Raw genomic sequence first — 20,005 nt, forward strand, 5'->3', positions numbered from 1 at the left:
AGCTATTTCGCGGCCCGGCAGTAACACCTCCGCGGACCGGGGATTGGGAACCCCTGCACTACAGGACATGGGACAACCCCACAAAGCAGAATAGGCCCTCTTGTGATCTAATGGCAGGACAGTATGTGTCTCCCTGATGTCAGGCGATGATTCGTTTGTCACATAATATCACTTGACACTGGTTTTAAATAGAAACCTATCCTTGCGTTCTATATGCGAAGCTGCCTCTAAAGCGTTATGTTAGCAGGCTTGCATGTTGCACTTTGAGTGTTTCTTCACCTTGGGCGAAAAGTGAAACCATTACATTCAAACCATGAAGACTGACCACTTCAAGAAATAGACTTCTGGAGCCCTGAGGAGAAACTCGTATCACGCAGCCTTCCAACTGGACTAATATCAACCGGCCTGTGAACCTCACGCTGCGGCACATGTCTGCCTCCTCTAGCAGGTTATCTGAGCAGGAGCTATTTGGCCAAATCATTTCCATAAATGCATCATAAAAGTAAGGTCATTTATTAAAGAATTGTGGCACTGAGAAATATTTACTGGTAACCAGATGGACAGAAATCTAACTGTGCTTCGAGCACTGATTATAAATATAATAGGCTTGAAAATGCTACACAACAAGATGCTCTTATACCCAAAAGCATTACCACCATATAACTGTCACTGTTATTCAAGTCTCCAAAGATTCAATTAATTATCAGTTCATGTGCGAAAATACTTTCAAGGTCACAATACTCCAATGCCATCTTGTCACTAAGTTTACTGAAATGACTGCGTATTATTTTTCGCCATGGTTATATATTTTATTACTGTGTGCTTTACTTTTTTATTATTTCACATTTCATTTCTTTTCTTTTCTTACCTGCTATTCAACTTTAGCTGAAACATGGCAAATGTCCTCGCTGTGCGACTAATAAAGGATTTCTGATTCAGCAGTTCTTTTATTTATTTTCAATTGATTGATTATTCAGTAAAGTAAAAAAACACCTTTTCCCAAAGCTCTAAGTGAAACATTTATTCCAAGGACTCCCAAATCACATTAGTCAAATAAAAGGCAGCAAAATCACACTTGAGAATCCTGTACGAACAGATGTTTGAAATATTTTCTTTACATGTTGCTTATCCTCTTACTTGGAAAATGAGGACTGATTTTCTGTCAATCGACGAATAGTGTAATCGAATCATTATTCAAACACGCTGTCCACAAAAACTGAATGCATTCCTGTATTTGACATATCACTTGAGCTCATCATGTTAATGTCGCAGTTTTAGCCTTAAAGGGTGATGTGCAATATGTGCAATATATATAGATATACCTGGCTGCTAATAAAGGTATTCTGATTCTGAACTCTCCCTCACCTGTCCTTGCCGGTCTCCTTCTTGAAGAGCTCGTCGAACTGCAGCATCTTCTGCCAGGAGATGATGTAGACTTTGAGTTTGGGCAGCACCTGGTTCATCAGCCTCAGGTTGTTGTACACCAGGCCCTTCCCGTCGCGCCGCATGTAGCTGCTGGGGCCCCAGAAGATGAACACGGTGTCCTGGCTGGCGTTCAGCAGCTCGTGGCGGCTCCTCAGGACGCGCTGCATGCTGGAGTGAGCGACCACGCGCAGGGACGTGCGCCGGCCCACGTCTCGGGCGAAACCCCGGGCGGTGGGAGCGTCGTTCATCCGGATGACACACTCCGATTGGTCGATCTCTTCCCCCCGACCTCCTCCAATCAGGTGACCCGAACTCGTCACCAGGGCGCAGGTCTTGCAGTGCATCCTGGGAGGCTGGGGAGGGAAGAAAAACAGAAAATAGATAAGATACGATAAGAATAAGATAAAGGGTACTTTATTGATCCCAATTTGGGACATGTTTGCGTTGCAGCAGCATACTGTAAAAAGACATGGCATTGTACGATAACAATTAAAAGAAGTATGTTTGGAAAATACTGAATGTACTCTTCCAATATCAGAGTACACATGATAACAAAGGCCCTACGTAGCTGTGGACATGACAGGATGTCTGATTACCTAGAAGAGCATCAGGACTGTTTTAGGCATACGATAGCTATGTGATGAACATGATGATTCAGCCTCTATGGAGAGAGACATATGACAAGCATGCTCATTTCTGACGTGGAGCTAATCTGAACTAAACTGCTTTGAACCGGTATTCCTCCATCTTGTGACTGTGTAACTCCCTCTCTTGTTTATCAGCATGTGGAGGACACTGTTCAGGAACTAGTTGTCCCAAATGTCTCTGTGTGTGATGACTACTACTTCTTGAGAGGATAATAACTACATGTATCCTGATTATTGAAGCTCAAGCCGGTGACGAGTGATATTTTTCTAACATTCCAAAATGTAAACATCTCAATAGAAATAAAATAGCATTAGAATAAAAAGTTGAAAATATACATGAAAAGTACAGTAATAGAACTTTCTTTTGCTAATATGATGTTCTGTGAATTGAAATGTGTGGCCTCTTTATTCCCGGTGAAAGCACTCGCAGCTGAACTTTCAGTTTGTTCTCCATATTTTCAGTTTTTCTTCCAGAAGTCACAATTGCTCTGAAATGTGTGTTTAGCCCCGGTTTATACAGGAATATGCAAAGCAGACAGGAAAGCACACCGAGGGGGTGTGGTAAAAAGCCTCGCTGTGTGTTTGAGGAAGAAAATGCTTTGTTGACAAATGGGTAGTGGCAGAGCCTCCTGGGGACGTGTAGCTTGTCATATTGCTTTTGCGATAGGTAGAAACCCCGGGGTCTTACAAAGGATTCACCTTACATCTTTCTCCCACTCACACACCACAGAGGAATGTGTGTTTACCTCAAAACAACAGGCCGGGTGCACAAAGCGCATGTTGCATTCTTATCAAATATCAACCTAAAGTACATATTATATGAAACTCAGCAGCTCTAGAGGAATACTGTGGAAGATGTTACGGATGATAACATCACATGATAATTATGTGAAGTTATGAACTGAATATCTTCTGGTTTCAGCGGCTTGTTAGCTAAGAAAGCAAGCATTTTAAATGTAGCATAATGTTTAATGTCCTGTCCCATTTGTTCTGGACTCCATCCACAAAAGATAACATCTGAACTATAACAAGATAGAAGTATTGAATTGTGGATATTATGACATGTTTCACTATTTCCTGACAACAAGAGTAAAGTTCGACCAATAATAAGAACAAAGTATCAGCCCATCATCAGAAGAGTCATTGTATTTGTTTTTTATAAGGACATCTTGAGCGTTTTGTTGGATTATATGACTATAAAGTATTACAACAATACAGTACAGTTATATGTCATCATGTTGTTGTTAAAGACCCAGCCACAGTACACTGGAAGTCGTGCTTCTGCACACACACATGTATTATTAAGAATGTGCCTTTTTCTCTCTGTGCATGAACATTAATCATGACCATAAATCTATGTATGTAAAGCTGCTCTACATGTTGTGTGTGTGTGTGTGTGTGTGTGTGTGTGTGTGTGTGTGTGTGTGTGTGTGGACTAGCATTACTATACTTGTGGGGACCTAAATCTGTTTACATAGTCACGTGTGGGGACTCGCCTCCCTTATGGGGACAAAATGGAGGTCCCCATAAGGGGATCATTAATTTTAGGGTGAAGACTTGGTTAGGATAAGGCATGTGTTGGTTATGGTTAAAGTTAGGATAAGTCTCTAGGAAATGCATGTAAGTCAATGTAATGTCCCCTGAAGTGATGTATACATGGTATGTGTGTGTGTGTTGTAATTCCTCATGTACTTTTTATGCATGTGGGTGCAGAGAGGAAGGTGTGAAAGAGCGTGAAGTAAAGCGATAAAGCGAAAAAAACAATATCCCCCCTTGCACTGAGCAGCAATGATATGCAAACCAGGCCCTGCAGAGCCCTTTAATGCGCCCTGCACTATCTCCCCAGCAGAAGTATGATGGTTATTTACATTCTAATAGCCATAACAAATTTACATTTCCATGGCATTAACAAGAACAAATGATCATAGCTGGATGCGAGTGTGAGTGGGAAGTGCGTCGTTATCACCCTCATCTGCTGACTTTGACTTAGTGTCAGATCACCAGACGAACGGCCTCATCTGGCTAATGAGGCCTGGAGGAGCGGCGGCACAGAGAGGAAGGTGTGAAAGAGCGTGAAGTAAAGCGATAAAAACAAAGAGAAAGAAAGTCTGGCTTAATAGAAACAGATATATGGAGGCAGTGAGAGCCACCCTGGTGCCGTAGTGTTTGATGAAACGTCGAGCTAATGAGGTCCTAGCGGTCTACACCATCGCCAGCAGCAGCATCCATCCATTCCTCCCATCCATTCCTCCCATCTTCCTCCTTCTCCCACCTGGCAGCCAATCTGGCCACAGAGCTGCGGCACCAGTGGAGCAGGTCAGAAATCCCATTTTCACCCGGGGGCTTTTAAGTGGCTCCGCAGACGCTATTCTCTCTTCCTCTGTCTCACGGAGAATTTAAGTGGGGCTTCGCTGGCCAGAATTGGCCTCTTCAGGGAGCTCCGCCAGGCTATTACTGAGAAATAGGCTGGATGTCTGGACTAGCCTCACTATTTTAGCCGGAATTACGTGACCCATCCAATATGGAGGATTGGTGTGAGGCGATTGAGTCGATGTAGTGTATCTCGTTGCCGGTGCACAAGAGAATACTAAAGATCGGATCAAATGTCTGTTCGAATACAAATCCAATCAAATATTATTTATAGAGCCCATTCTCACAAAACCCATCTCAGAGGGCTTTACAGAGCAACAAACATGAATGAAAATGTAAAATGATATGATAAAGTTACAAGATGGAATATAAAATACAAAAAACACAAACAGTCAAATAAAACACAATATTTAAGGCCCAGGAGGATTACATTTAGCTGACGCTTTTATCTAAAGCGACTTACAATAAGTGCATTCGACCAGGAAGACACAAACTTGAAGAAAACAGAATCATATAAGTAACAGGTTTCATAGAGCCAAGACATTTCAAGTGCTACTCAACTGGCTTTAGATAAGCCAGTCCTTTATTAGTTTATAAGTGCTTTGTTAGTAATTCTATCGCTCGAGGTGGAGTCGAGAGAGACGAGTTTTCAGTCCGGAAGGTGTGTAAGCTATCTGCTGTCCTGATGTCAATGGGGAGCTCATTCCACCATTTTGGAGCCAGGATAGCAAACCCACGTGTTTCTGCTGATGGGAACTTGGGTCCCCCTCGCAGCGAGGGTGCAGCGAGCCGTTTGGCTGATGCAGAGCGGAGTGCACGCGCTGGGGTGTACGGTTTAACCATGTCCTGGATGTAGGAAGGGCCAGATCCATTCGCAGCATGGTACCGATGTTAGTAGGTTGAAACCAGCCCTAACTACATGCTTTATTAAAAAGGAAGGTTTTTACCATTAAATAGCATCTTCATTCTTAATGATAATGAACGGTGTCTGTGTGTTCTGTGTGCGTACAGTTAATCTTGTTGTTTTTGGCTTGATGAAAACTGAAAGGATGATCATTTAGTTGTTTACTTCCGTACTTAATTGTTAATGACGATGAGCTGTTTAATTCTGTGTCGTGTGTTTATTGTGTGTAATAAATATGTGTTTGGGCGGCAGGTAGAATTGCCAATGCTAATGGTTGTTCATGCTAATGCTAATAGCTGGTGCTTATGGGGATTCTAATAAAGACATGCTGCCCATCGTTCCTAGAGACTGGACATGTCATTCAGATTGATTTCATCCTCGACAAAACAGCAATGAAATCTGTGCTCAATTATTCATGTGATAAATGGTTCATAATTCACATGTATCATTAATGTGTGTGTGTGAAATCGCTGGCTTTGTTCTTTCATTCACAACAAACTACCTTTGATCCTTTTTATGAGATTAAAAGTGCAGGTGTTTGGGTTTTCTTTTAAAGTGAAGGATATCAGTGTGCCGTTGATCGAAGCTGCAGGCAGCAACGTCACACAAATGAATATCCAATCAAAATTCATTCGGATTAACATTAGGCTATTTCCGTCTGACTGGAGGCATACAAATAGACATAAGAAAGAAGAAAACATTTTGTCAGCTTTGCACAAAAACAAACAAAGATTTATCAGTGATAAAAGCAAGTCAAAGTAGTTTAGCATCATCTCGTAAGTGGTTGCCATGACAGTACAACTAGACCTTTCAAGAAGCATAAATAATTCAGCATCGATGCATGTACGGCACAAATGTATAAGTCAACCGTGCCCTCGTGTGAGGCTGAGGCTCTCCTTCAGGGACGATCAATATCTATCTTTAATCTGATGCATTGTCGAGGAGCATGAAGATCAAATATCAGAACCAGAATCCGGTTTAAGTAGTCTAACGCATCCAAGGAACTTGATTTGGTGTGTCGCGGATACATGAATACAATAAGAGGAATTAAGTGGACAAATTAAAGAACAAATATTTTACTATCTTTGAAAAGCTTGTAAAAAAACTATTTAAATGTCAACAATGATAAAAAAAATGTTGACAAGAATAGAAATAAACAAAAAAGTGAGGAATGAAGGAAATGACAATTGAGCTGAAAAGAAAAATATGTCCAGTGTATCAGTTAATAATTTAAACAATATTTGATCGTTGTGAAGCTGCATGTGAAGTTTCATAATGAGTCTTCTTGCCTAATAGTGTAACCTTGTCCCACTTGGTGCAAACACCGGGAGCCTGCCCTGGTTTCAATAAACAGCACATCCATCCACCGCGTCCGAGTGAAGGTACAAAGACACCGACAGACAGTCACACGAGATACAGGGTCCCGCGATTCAATGAAGTCAGACTGAAGCACTCCTTCGTGCTCCAGTCAATCCTCACAGTAAGCACAGAGCTGAGTCCCAGGTCAAATGCACGCTGAAGGCTCCTTGAGCATGTTTTCTCTCACTGATTGTGCCGTTATGTTAAATGTTTGTTTTTCATGTATTGTGTCTTGACATCTGTCTATGTTGATGTTACACATGGAGCTGCTGTCAAATTTCAGACTTGATCTGACCATTAAAGTATTATCGTATCGTACATATCTCCGCTCCGCCCTCCTGTTTCCTCTTTCTGCCCGGCGACGCCTCGCTCACAGGGAAACGTCTCTGACCAGCCCGGCTCTCTCACCCGAGGAGAGCATGGCTGTCACAGCGGAGGGGATTAACCTTGAGAAGGGTGGAGGATGAGAGGACGGGAAAGAGAGAGAAAGCTCTGGTCCTGGACCACCTGGGGGACCAGAGACAATGTTCTGCTGCTTATTAAGCTCTGACCTCACATGTGTGTTTCCAGTGTTAATAGGTTTGTTCTGGAACGCGCTGCACCATTAATCAACAAAAAGTGACTTACTATTAGATAATACAAGAGGTGGGAGAACTATGCAGATCTTGTACTTAAGTAAAAGTAAAAGCACCAGAGTGTAGGAATACTCAAATGTTACTCAAGTAAAAGTATTGGCATCTAAATATACTTTGAGTACCAACAATTAAAAGAACTCATTCTGCAGATTTGAATGGCGCTCTCCCTTTCCCAGTGATGCATCAATAGTCATAATGAAGTCAATTGAAATTGGCCATTACGAGTATTTTACTTTATGCTACTTGTGTATTATTTGATGCCAATACTTTTGTACTTTTATCAAAGTAAGATTTTTAAATACAAGACGTTTACTTGTAACAGAGTCTTTATGAAAATGTAGTATTAAAGTCAAAAGGTGCTCAGGGCCCTTCGCTGCCCATGGGTAACACAGACAATAATTGGTGGTTAAAAGTCACTTGGGTCTTGAAGGGGCATGAAATCAGCTTTAATTCCTCACCCGAATCCCCCCCCCCTCTCTCCCCCAACTCAGCTGCGTCCCCAGAGGAAAAGACACACTTACACTGCAGTGAACCATTACGCTTGACGTGAGCCATACCCCCTCTGAGCGGAGAAATGGCATTGGAGTGTTGCTATTGATTTTGTGTTGGTGGATGCAGTGGGGAGGGGGATCGAGCGAGGGCTTAAAGGATGTGAAATGGAGGATATGGACGGTAAATGCTGGCGCTGAGAGGCGGCAATCATGCAGCCCAGCAGGACGCCGTCTGGCTGTCTCGTGTTCAGAGATACACAACAACAAAACAGAACATTCTCAGCCTCCTCAGGGCCCCCGGCCTGACCTTTAGGCTCCTCAAAGACGCCTCTGTTTCTGCTGCTCCCTCAGAGGAATGCCTTCAAACCCACAGTCAGAAAGTAATGCTGGCTGGAGGCAAACATGCTCTTGTAAGTTGAGAAAAAGAAAGCGAAAAGGGGGAAATTCTGAGCCGAATATACATATAGGAATCTGTTGTTGTAGGTCACGCTGCTCATGTGTTGCGGGGCGGTGGATGTCCTTCATGGCCCATGGGTTACATTCTCCAGTGTCGTATGTGTGACGAAAACAAAGAGAATACATGGAGAGGAAGGAAACAGCAGTACAACATGTTAGCACCACTCATAGAGCTTCCTGGATGAAGGGTCCCTATTACGCTTTCCCCTTTGCTGTAGTGATCTGTTGTCGGGCATGTAAGTGGTCTGCAGAGGGAGTTTCTCTCCCACACACACACAGTGCTTTTTGAAGAGCATGGAAACATGTCACTGGGGGCACAAAATACTTATATATTAATTAACAGATCAACCTTTTTGATAATCACTTGATCGTTTTTTAAAGCAACAAATGGCAGAAAAGGCTTTAGAGGCCAATTAAATATGGAGAAGTTGTGCTTCTTGTCTGCTTTATATTCCATCTGGTAGATGTTCTGCTATTTAAACTTGACAAATAAAAACTTGATGTTGAAATATTCCCAATAGACTGACCAACTATTCCCTCCCTGCAGCTACGGCTAACACTGCAGAGCAGCAAACAGCTGCATAAAAGAACCAATATGATGAAAGAAATCTTCAAACACCAACAAAGCGAAGGAGGACAGGCTGGTTGGGGAACATCACAACACTCTGAACATCCAGCTGTTCCTAACAGGGCGGTGAAGTTACAGCAAATCTCTCAGGGCTGGATCCAGCTGATATTTGCAATGCTAATGGGTTGTTTCATCATTCAGTAACGTTGCCTTTGAAAAGGGCCATAAAAAAGCTCTGGAAATCACATAAAATGGGACAAAAATGCCCTGAGTAATAAGCTAACTTCTAATTGGTTCCTGCTGTGAGAGCCAGTGCAATATGAGATGGTAAAAAGGAAGAGGGGGGAAACGGGAGGATAAAGAAAATAAATAGACGGTGTAGAGAATGAATGTAGAGATAACAAAACAGAGAAACAAAGCGGCATTTAGAGTTGGAAGCTGCGCAGGAGGAGCGGATGTGAGAAGGCGGGACGAGTGCAGTTACCAATTAGAGTCAAAACTGAACAGCTGGAGGCAAAAACTGAACAGCTGGAGGCAACAACAGAGCGGAGGAACAAGTGAGCAAAAGCAGCTTTATTTAGAGGGGCTGCAAGGCACGGGGAAGGCTGTGTGTCCGGCAGCACGCTGACCGCTCATTAGAGAGGGCTGAGAGAAGGGCGAGCGCTAGTGAGAACTAATGAACACGAAGAGGGGAGGAGAAAGAGGAGGGAGAGGAGGGGAGAGAAAGGGAGACATCGAAACAGGGGCAATTAGAGATCCAGTGATGGGCGGAGGAACTCCAGGCTGACAGCTCGACCCTCTGGTCTTAATTAGGGCAGAGCTTTTTGTGAGCACCTTCCAAAAGAAGACATCTTTGATGGAGGGCAATTATCTACTTCACTGTTTTTCTTTGCAGCATCTGGCCTAGAAAGAGAGCAATAGAAGTTCATAGATGGAGGTAGAGAGAGGTTTGATCATCTAAAGGGGAAGATAGTTGAAACGAGAGCTGAGTCCGTCCACAGCATTTGAAGAAGAGGAGAGATTGGCGGCCGAGCTCTGATCTTCAAAGCAAGCAAGAGCGTAAAGAGGGCTCTTCACTGAGTGGGGTGTGTGTGTGTGTGTGTGTGTGTGTGTGTGTGTGTGTGTGTGTGTGTGTGTGTGTGTGTGTGTGTGTGTGTACCTGTTTGTGATCAAAGTCAAAGTGTTCGGCCAACGGAAAGGGAAACAGTTTACAGAACATCAAACCGTCCCTGTCCCTCTGTCACACACACACACACACACACACACACACACTAAATTAACCACCTTTAACTCTATGGGCTCTAGGACCGGTCCGCGCCCGCCACCTTTAAGCGGCGGGCTCCAGCAGGAAAAGCTGGAGGCCGGAAAAGAGTGAGACAGGTCGCGCGCCAAAGTAAAAGTGGAACCGAGAGACAGAACGAGAGCAAGACAGACGGACAATTTAGCTGCTGCGGCTTCTATGCAGGTGCGCTTTATAGTCCCAAAAGTACGGTAACCATTTAAAATCCATCCTGGACAAACTAATGATACAACATTTCCTCTCGTGTGCTCTTTTATTGAGTAAAGATGACTATTTTTGGAAACGTTCGTAGCATTAGTAGTTTTCCTACAGGAAGAAGAAAGAAGAGACAACGTGTTGGACTGTATTCAAAGGAAATAGAATAATAGCTTTGAGAGTCTGGAAACTTCAGATCACGTGTTGAGGTCAACATGTTGTCGTCATGCACACAACAATTACATATGTGTTACGTTCAGGAGCAAAGATAAAGATAGTGCGAGTCCTTCCTCCAGCGACAGGAAGTGTCCTGGTTCCGTCTCATCACACCTGCCGGTATTCGCTCCATCTCTTATTCATTTTCACCGAGGCCCTTACAATGACAAATGCATTTTGAGAGGTCTCCGTGTCAGTATGATCTGTGGCAGACTTGCAAATCAGAGGTTGGCAGCCGCAACCCGGATGAATTGTGTTTGGAAGTTATTGTGTGTAACAACAACACTGCTTTGCACAATATCACTCAACGAGACAACGAGCTGCAGAATGGCTCTGATGCAATGTTTACAGTCGGTCGCTGTGCTCAACATTTATCTATTAGTCACAACAGAACCATAAAACCCGAGTGCGGGACTACTTCATCGGGAGAAAACCAATGTCACCAAACCAACTGTCCACGTTGGTTTGGTGAAGACAATGTTTACATGACCACACTTTCCTTCACTGGCTTCGTGAGCAGATTCCTGAGGTAAGAAACATAAAAACAGTTCTAATGCAAAACTTTAAAGAGGACATGCTGTGCTCATGTTCAGGTTTGCGACATGTCTCCATGCTTTAATGCTCAAAAAGATCTTTCGTTCAGCACCTCTAGCCACGTACAATGTGTTGGAGCACGAGCCAAGAGGCAAGTGGTACATTGATCTCACTATGTTCTCGAGGTAACCGGCCGTCTGTGGCTCAGTGGATAGTGTGCTGGACTTCAAATCAGGAGGTAGCAAGTTCGAGTCCCACTGCAGTCAGCATGTTGTTGTGTCCCTTCAGACACTTCACCCCAAATAGCTCCTGTGGGGATTGCCCACAGTACTGAGTATTAAACGTATCTTGTGGAAATGTCAATTGTATTGTGCACAACTTTGTAGAAATCTTACTTAAATCAAGAGCTCGCAAGAAGACATTCCTTCATACTAAGAGGTCAGACAATTGGGAACTGCAGTTGCCGGGTATAACAGGTAGGCAGTAGAATATAATACAAATCAAAGAACACCAAATATTATGTCGTCAACACTGACCACAAAGTTGTAGCATCATCTCTGTGCACTGTGTCAACAAGTGACCACAGTGCTTCCACTAGTTATACAGGTCTTACGAAAGTTAGGTCTTACTATTGCTGTGTCCGCCCACACTGAGGCCACGTCTTCGCTTCCTTCTCACAGTCTGCTCCCTAATGTAAAATGTATCTGAAGCCTCTGCAGGTCACGTGCAGCCCGACTCTGCCCTGAAGGCAACGATGTGTCATTAAACCTTAACTCTCCTCACCACCTTCGCAGGAAAGGTGAAGAGAAGAATGTTGCATCTCAGGTCTGCTCTCTCTGGATAAAACGTGATTCCTCCTCCTCCTCCTCTTCCTCTTCTTCACCTCGTCAGGTAAGGTAAACCCGGAGCTTGCTGTGAGTTTCTATTAGTCTGAGCTGCTGGAGAGTGTCGAGTCAGTGGGAGTGTGGAGACAATCGGGTTGCGCCTGGTTACAACACTCTCTCTTTCCCTTAATGGCCTCTGTATCAGCCTGGTGCAATCGGTACATTGCAGCCACTGCTTGTCTCTATAGCCTCCACGCAGAACGAGGGGCTTCTGTGAGGACCACCCACCCCTTCCCTGTAGGAATGATTGCCTGGGCATGAATACAAACGAATCTCCCTCCCTTGCCTCCTGTATTCTCACTCTGAAATTGCAGCAGGAGGAGAAGACGGAGGAGGGGAAAGCAAGTAGGGAAATGACAGAGGGACAGGGAGATGGGTGGAAAAGACAAAAAGCGAGAGGGAGGAGATGACAGACGGCGGCGGGCTGAGGAAAGGAGTGGCTTTGGAGACCAAGACATGTAGGGCAAGGCCTACGGAGCGATAAAAGCTTTCAGGGGCTTCCTTTGATGACGGAAAAGTAAGAAACGCACAGTCGTTGCTTCACAGCAGCGCCGCATGATGATATCTGATGAGGTCATGATGTGACTGTGAAACAGCCGACTCAGGAACTTCATTCAAACAAGAGCTGCACGACTTATTAAATGGTGTAATCTTTTTCTTTTAAAACATTATTCACATTATCATTTAAAATGTATTGAATTAAGCATTGGTTCATTTTTAGGAGGATCTGTACAAAATAAGAATTCCTTGTTGAGTCTGTAGAAGCGGCGTCTCTACGGCTCCACAGCAATGCATTGAGATGTCTTCCCATATGCTGCCTTTACAAAGCTCTTACTGACATGTGGATATTGCACAGGTCCATAACGCGATATCAATTCAATTACAAATCAGTGGAACCCCTCGTTAAAACATCTGCACGATCTCTCCTCCCAAGCGAGTCAGACAGTAAAGGTTCCAAGGACGGTTTCACAAGTGAGCTCGCCTTCATCAACACCACATCTAGTTTGATTATGAGAAAGTTAAACATTATGTTTATGATGAGGTATAGAAGGCTTGGGTGCTGCTTGCATTTAACCAAATACGGTTCACATTTGTCGGTTCTGCTTAAAGAATCGGGTTCTTATCGGTTCTCCTTTTTTTAAGGGTTCAAAACAAGGTTACATGCTTATTTCACATTAAAAAAAACATTTAGCCTACATAGCTGAACTTAAGACACTAAGTTAGGGAGAAAGGGGGACTATGAATGTATGTTTTTTTCTGTTTTTTATATACATGTATGTGTATGTAAATGTGTGGGGGTATGGTGTAGTTTATATATAATATGTGTGTATATACTGTACATATGTGAGTATATGGGTACATGTATTATTGTTATTATTATTATTTATTTCCTTATCTATTACATCTTTTTAATTATCTTTTACTATATAGTATGGGGGGGGGGGGGGGGGGGGGCAATATCGAATTTATGAAACCTTTACTCAAATTTATATTAATTTTCACAATTGACTCTAAACTGTGGTTTATGAAACTGAGTTGCATTCAGTTAATTTGGTTGCTGTTATTAAATAAAATGATTAAATAACAATCTTTTCATTATTTCTGCCATTCACAAGTTGATTTTGAATCTTCCTATAATGCCATGTTTAGGAACCAGAACACTGAAACAAGAATTTTCGGCCTTTTGGATTTCATTATGCCTTGGACCTGGTTATTGGTCCCAACCCCTCTGCGTGGGCTGATATGTTCCCATAATCCTCTCAGATCAGTTGCTAGGACTCGTCGTCATGGTTATCACTCGTAAACAATGGACTGAATCGATACTAGAAGATGATCTTATTAAGAGTTTGGCGAGAGGAATGATTCGGAGAGGTCTGAGCAAAAAGGTGCGAGACATTATTTCATATCACGTCCACTGCAAAAGACTAATTTCTAGAGGAGATGGAAATAAAACTGAAAGATAGAAGGTGCAGTATCTTTCTGGCTTAAAAAGGTGCATACATGTGTGTTAGGGACAGCGGGAGTGTGTTTAAATATGGAACCGTTAACCGTCAAAGTTTGTTATGAACAAGGGAAAACAGGCAATTTTCCACCAACTTCTTTCTCTTCCTTCCGGCTGTTAAATCTTGGAGTGCAAGTGTAATAAATCCCATTGATGGAAATCCCAAAGGAGCAATTATTGTTGTGTTCTCGCAATATAACAACAAGCCCAAGAAAAACAAAAATAAGACATCAATAAAACATTGCCAACACTACAGTCCTGTGGAGAAAAGATTGGCTTCCCCACAACACTTTAAGTACACAATATTCTAGTTGGAGTTTGTCCATTGTGTGCTGGAGCAGAAGATAATGAGAGACAGTTACCAAGAAGAAGGGTGTGTGTGTGTATATATGTTAAACACCAGCTGCCAGTGACAACACTCGTCAAGCAGAAAGAGTCTCCTGGGAGGCGACAGATTTCATATTTGCAAGCAGGACACGTGGGAGAGTCTTTCAACATCCACAGTGCAAAAAAAAAAAGTACATTTACTGAAGTACAATACTTAAGTACTATTTGACATAGTTACTTTACTGAGTATACAATCCATGGTACTTTACAAATGACTACATTTACATCACTACATTTTTCTCCCAGCTGTAGTACTGTAACTTTACCGATCAAGTCTTTATAAAAACATTACAAGCTTTAAGAAAACAATTCCACATTATAGATCGAGTCAGTGGTTTCTAAATCTTCTTAGAAAAAAGTAGTGCCTGATCAAGGTCCTTTTTCAGATGTGTGTATCCATCCACCTGTTTTTAGGTGCACTTACCATGCGTTGAAATGGAGGAAATCTGCAGTTCAACCTAAATAGTCAGACAAGAACTACTAGAGATAAGGAACAATGCAAGGATGAGAAAGTAAAGCCAAAGCACAGAAACGATGTTTAGTTCAAAGAGGGTTACTGCACTCAACATATAATTTAAAGACAGGGCAGAGGTTGAAGATATAAAGAGATTCCTGAAGAGCAGCGGTCGTATGTTTTAACGTGATCGTGGTGTGGTTGGGGATTCATTCCTATTTATCAGTCTTTCTTTTACACGAACAGTGACTTGAGGAATAATCTGTTCAACTATTTAGTTTGATAACCCTGATTTCTTTGGGTTGTCTGCTCATGTGGCCATCTTGGTTGTCGTTTTTTTTTGTCATTATAGTGTTTAAAAATAAGATAAGATACTAAAGGAAAAGAAAAGACGGAAAACTAATAAATTACTGTAATGCTGTCCTGTTAAATCTTTGTACTGATACTTTTACTTTAAAGGTAGGGTATGTAATTTTGGAGAAACCAGCCCGAGTGCGCTAGAATTTGAAAATACAACCGGAAAAATCTGCCACTTCCTTACAGAGCCCCTCCTCCAACACACACGAACGCGCACATGACCAATGAGGGCACGAGATAAGTTTGTGCACAGATGGAAGGCTGACAGGCAGGTAGGCCATCCAGTTACTTTAGCGGGCCGGCTCAGATGATTGGTCGTGCTTTTTACAGTACGCACGGCTTCCATAGATGAAATGTATGTATTTATTGTCAAAGCATTTAATATATTCATTGCTATCGGGATGTTAAGAGCATTCCATGGAATATAACAACAAGTGTTTCTGAAATAAATTACCCCACCTTTAAGTGAAAGGGACCTGAATACATCCTCCGTCGCTAAGAATGCAAATTACTATATAAATCAACATTATTATTAATTTATAATAACGCTCCCATCTGTATGATAAAACGTGAGGTCCCAATGTGACCGAGTGGAACTTATTTTATGTTGCAATCCCAGAGACTCAGTACTTTAACAGGAAAACACTGATATAATGAATCCCAACACTAAGGTTTATTGCCACGGTAATGCCTATTCATTTGCTTAATGGGTGCGCTCCTGAGATGTGATAATCGCCAAACTGGTGATGAGGAACTTGTCAAATGAGCGTCACACTCTCACATGTTCCTCACGTCAGTAAATGGCTGCGAGGAGGTAGTTTGCCTCAGTCTTTCAGCCCCATGATGATCCTCCCGCAGACACACACCGGGCTCGTTAGTCTAATCCTGAGTGGATTCTGCCTCGCAGGAATTCACAACAACACAAACAATGTGTGCATGTAAGCCTTCTGTCGGGAGCGGCTCCCACGACGTTTCATCTCCTAACGAGTCCTGATCAGCGCTCTCACGTTACTGCGCGCTGAAGGAAAGGTGAGCCTCGCACAGACGCAGAGCTCAGGTCCTTCCCTTCAGCAGAAGAACCAGAACAACAATATAACAAGACATGACCTCACCATGTAACACTCTCACTTTTCTATCGGCTAGCGCTCCGACACATTGTATGTAAGAGGCTAAGGGGCGGGACATCTCTAAGTGGTTGACCAATCACAACAGAGCCGGCCAGCTAACCAATCAGAGGAGACTGGGATCTGGTTTCAGACAGAGGGTGAAAAGAGGTGCTGCAGCACAGGCAGTATGAGAACAATAAAGAGCTGTTTGAACATTAAAGCATGGAGACATGTTCCAGTAGAGACACTACATACTCAGGGTTCATACACTTTTTCACCAATGACTTCTCAATGACCTTTACCTCATTTTCCATGACCAAAAAAAAATGACCACTGAAAATGGTTTATTTGAACATGGAACAGGAAAATAAGGTCTGCATATGAAACATGTTGTGCCTATCTAAAACAAATCAAATAGTAGGCTATAGCTTCTACACGCTAAAGCAACTGTAGTCAGGGATGCAAACTCATCAGGTATGAAAAAGGTGACAAGGATCCGACCCCACGGAATATCGGCTTTAAAACGAGGAATAACAGATGATGTTAGCAGTCAGAACAACTAAAGCAGCAGGTAATAACAGAAACGCCAAAGAGTCACATCTAATAGAAATATATAAAAGCATTTATTGTAATTGTGTAGCAGTCAGTTTATAATTCTGGCAGCACTGTTGAGCATTTTGAAAATGTGTTTTCATGCCTCTGTGCAAGGCTTAGTCTTTCTATCTGTAAAGCCACTGGTGTAACTAAGTTCATAAACTCAACAAGTACTATACGGGGGTACAGTTTTGAGATACTTGTACTTTATTAAGTTTTTCAATGTTTTGCTACTGTGTACTTCTACTACAGTTCAGAGGTACATGGTGTACTTCGACTCCACTACAGTTCAGAGGTACATGGTGTACTTCGACTCCACTACAGTTCAGAGGTACATGGTGTACTTCGACTCCACTACATGTATTTAATACCTTTAGTTACTTTACAGATGTGAATGAATGATGTGAAATATCAAGTGTTGAATCAGACTTTAGTTCCACCTGGAGTAAATCCACCAGCTACCCTGCAGTATACAAAGTCATTCAAACTAGCTGCACCTTCACCAGCTTTGAGAACACTTTGATGATCAATCATTATAAAACACATCATATATATTGTTCTGAAATGGACCAATCTGCACAACGACTACTTTTACTGTCGCTACTTTCACTATATTTTGATGAGAATACTTTTCTACTTTTACTTGAGGAACATTTTGAATGCAGGACTTTTACTGTAACAGAGTATTCCTACACTCTGGTACTTCTACTTGTACTCAAGTACAAGACCTGAGTACTTCTACTTTTACTCAAGTACAAGATCTGAGTACTTTTACTCAAGTACAAGACCTGAGTACTTCTACTTTTACTCAAGTACAAGATCTGAGTACTTCTACTTTTACTCAATTACAAGATCTGAGTACTTCTACTTTTACTCTTAGTAAATAGATACTTATACCACCTCTGTGTATAGCCTATGAAAACAACTATTAGAAAACGAAGGCTAAAGCTAACAGATAGTGACAATGTATGCTAGCTAGCTAGCTCAACGATTCCTTAAAAGGCTTAAATGATATTGCGACAGAAAAACTTTTCAGTTCACATCACGCTCTGCCGCTCTGCTCTGAACACCTGAACGGCCCGTTCTAACAGCTGTTCACCAGCGGCTCAGTCTGTGCCACAGTGACTCCGCACAGTTAGCGAACGCACCGTAGCTAATGTAGCTCACCCTCATCCCGGAGCAGCAGAGTTCAGCCGACAGGCAGGAAGACTCGAGCACACAGCTCGCGCTTCATATATTAAAAAATAACACCATGCGCGTCATGATGGCAATTAGATTAAATGTAAATTATATTTGACGCAACTTTAGTTACATTTCCATGACTTTTCCAAAACTTTGGGAAAAATATTGTCTTCCATAACTTTTTTTTTTTTAGTCAGTTTATTGAACATGTCAGAAACAAAAACATACAACAATATATATATATATATATATATATATATATATATTCTCTTTTTTTCTCACTTAAATGAATAATTATAACAAAGTACAAAAAAACAAATTAACAAAAAAAAACAACAACAATAATTCTCAGATAGTCTGTCATGTTCAACAAGAAGAAGCTTAAAACAACTTTTCTGGTCCTACCCCCTCTACCAGGGCCTGGAATTTGCATTTTGTACGTACGAACCCTGATGCTGATATGAACCTGACAATGAGCAGAAATGGGCTCCTTCAAAGTAAAGCACAAGTTACTCTCATGTTTAAAGCATTAAATGCTCGTATTAATGCACGTGCGGTCGCTACTCTTCCTCTCAGTTATTAGTCGAGCATCTAATGCTATTATCATCATCATCATCATCATCATCATCATCATCATCATCATCATCATGGCTTCTGCTGCATTATTAACTAGATAATGATGGAGGATGGAATTAACACCGTGATTATGAGCCGGGGAGATTGAGTCATCTTCGGCTCATAAACAGACATTGCATTTCTGAAACGAGCCTCTGCATCTGTTGAATGCGTTTATTTTCCGTAGCTGTAGCCAGCTGTCTTTACCTCATTCTTCATCACTGGAACAAAACAAAGTGTTTACAGTGTCAAACCTTTTCCCAGCGCAGTGTTGATCTTTAGAAACTTAGTTTGTGGAGTTTCAAAGCGTTAACAGTGTTCGTGGAGGAAATACAGGTGTTTAGGGAACGCCTATTAACCAAAGCAGAGCAAGGCTTCCATTGAAACACCGGAAGGATAAAAAGCGCTAAAGCAGCCTCTCTCGTCGTTCCAGCTTTTCATCTTGACTGCAAATAACTGCAGATTGAGAAAAGGCAACGTTTTAAGCTCCTTCATAAGTAAAAACTAAAACTCTGCTGCAAAGATCAGAACTAGACTATTTCAACATCTTCAATAAGGACTTTTTGATGAGATTGTTTGCATGTACTCAAACGATGCTTTATTCTATAACACAGTGTTTCTCAAACTTTTTCATACCAAGGACCACTTAACCAATAAAAAAAACACTCGCGGACCACCTAACTCCACAAATATCCCAAAACACATCGTTTTTCTAGAACAGATTATAAATCGCCTGAAAATGGTACAAACAAGTGGCAACATGTGTGACGAAGGTGTTGCCCTGGGCTATATCATGCAATAGAAAGTGAAACTTAAGCTCGTTCCATTGCGGAGATATTTCCGCGAGAGTGCGGAAAACTTAAATGTATTTATTTATTTCAAATGTGAAATGTTACCAATATACTCACGGACCACTAGGGGGCGCTCACGGACCACCAGTGGTCCGCGGACCACACTTTGAGAAGCACTGCTATAACACATAGGTTTGAGCAAGCTCTCTGATTGGTCAATAGGCGTGTTTGATTCCACGATCAAACAATGATCAAATAGCAAATAGAACGTGCCTAATCACAAGGTATTCAGTGGCCTACACACGCCACTAGCCTACCGAAACGACTTCCATGAGCCTACATCGTGTGTGGTTTCCATAGCGACACACAGCCGTTACACTGTTATACATTGTCTCTCGTTGGAAATCGGTAGCTACAAAATGTCAGATTTTAAAGTTAATTTGGATTTGTTGGGGGGCCTCAGTATTGATGAATGGTTGGACATGGACACAGACCACAAAACCAACGAAAGATTTGCGGCTGTTTCAACTGAC

General features: G+C 42.1%; 1 protein-coding gene across 1 annotated transcript in view; it reads right to left on the reverse strand.

Moving 5' to 3' along the window:
* st6galnac5a (ST6 (alpha-N-acetyl-neuraminyl-2,3-beta-galactosyl-1,3)-N-acetylgalactosaminide alpha-2,6-sialyltransferase 5a) overlaps positions 1-20,005 on the reverse strand; it is a 74,380-nt gene that overhangs the window by 24,086 nt on the left and 30,289 nt on the right. Inside the window, exon 3 of the mRNA XM_034104665.2 lies at positions 1,366-1,778. Within this exon, the coding sequence (XP_033960556.1) occupies positions 1,366-1,778 (413 nt within the window). The remainder of the gene's footprint in view (positions 1-1,365; positions 1,779-20,005) is intronic.

This window comes from Pseudochaenichthys georgianus, chromosome 17 (genome assembly GCF_902827115.2).
Source record: "Pseudochaenichthys georgianus chromosome 17, fPseGeo1.2, whole genome shotgun sequence".
In the NCBI taxonomy this organism is placed as follows: domain Eukaryota; kingdom Metazoa; phylum Chordata; class Actinopteri; order Perciformes; family Channichthyidae; genus Pseudochaenichthys; species Pseudochaenichthys georgianus.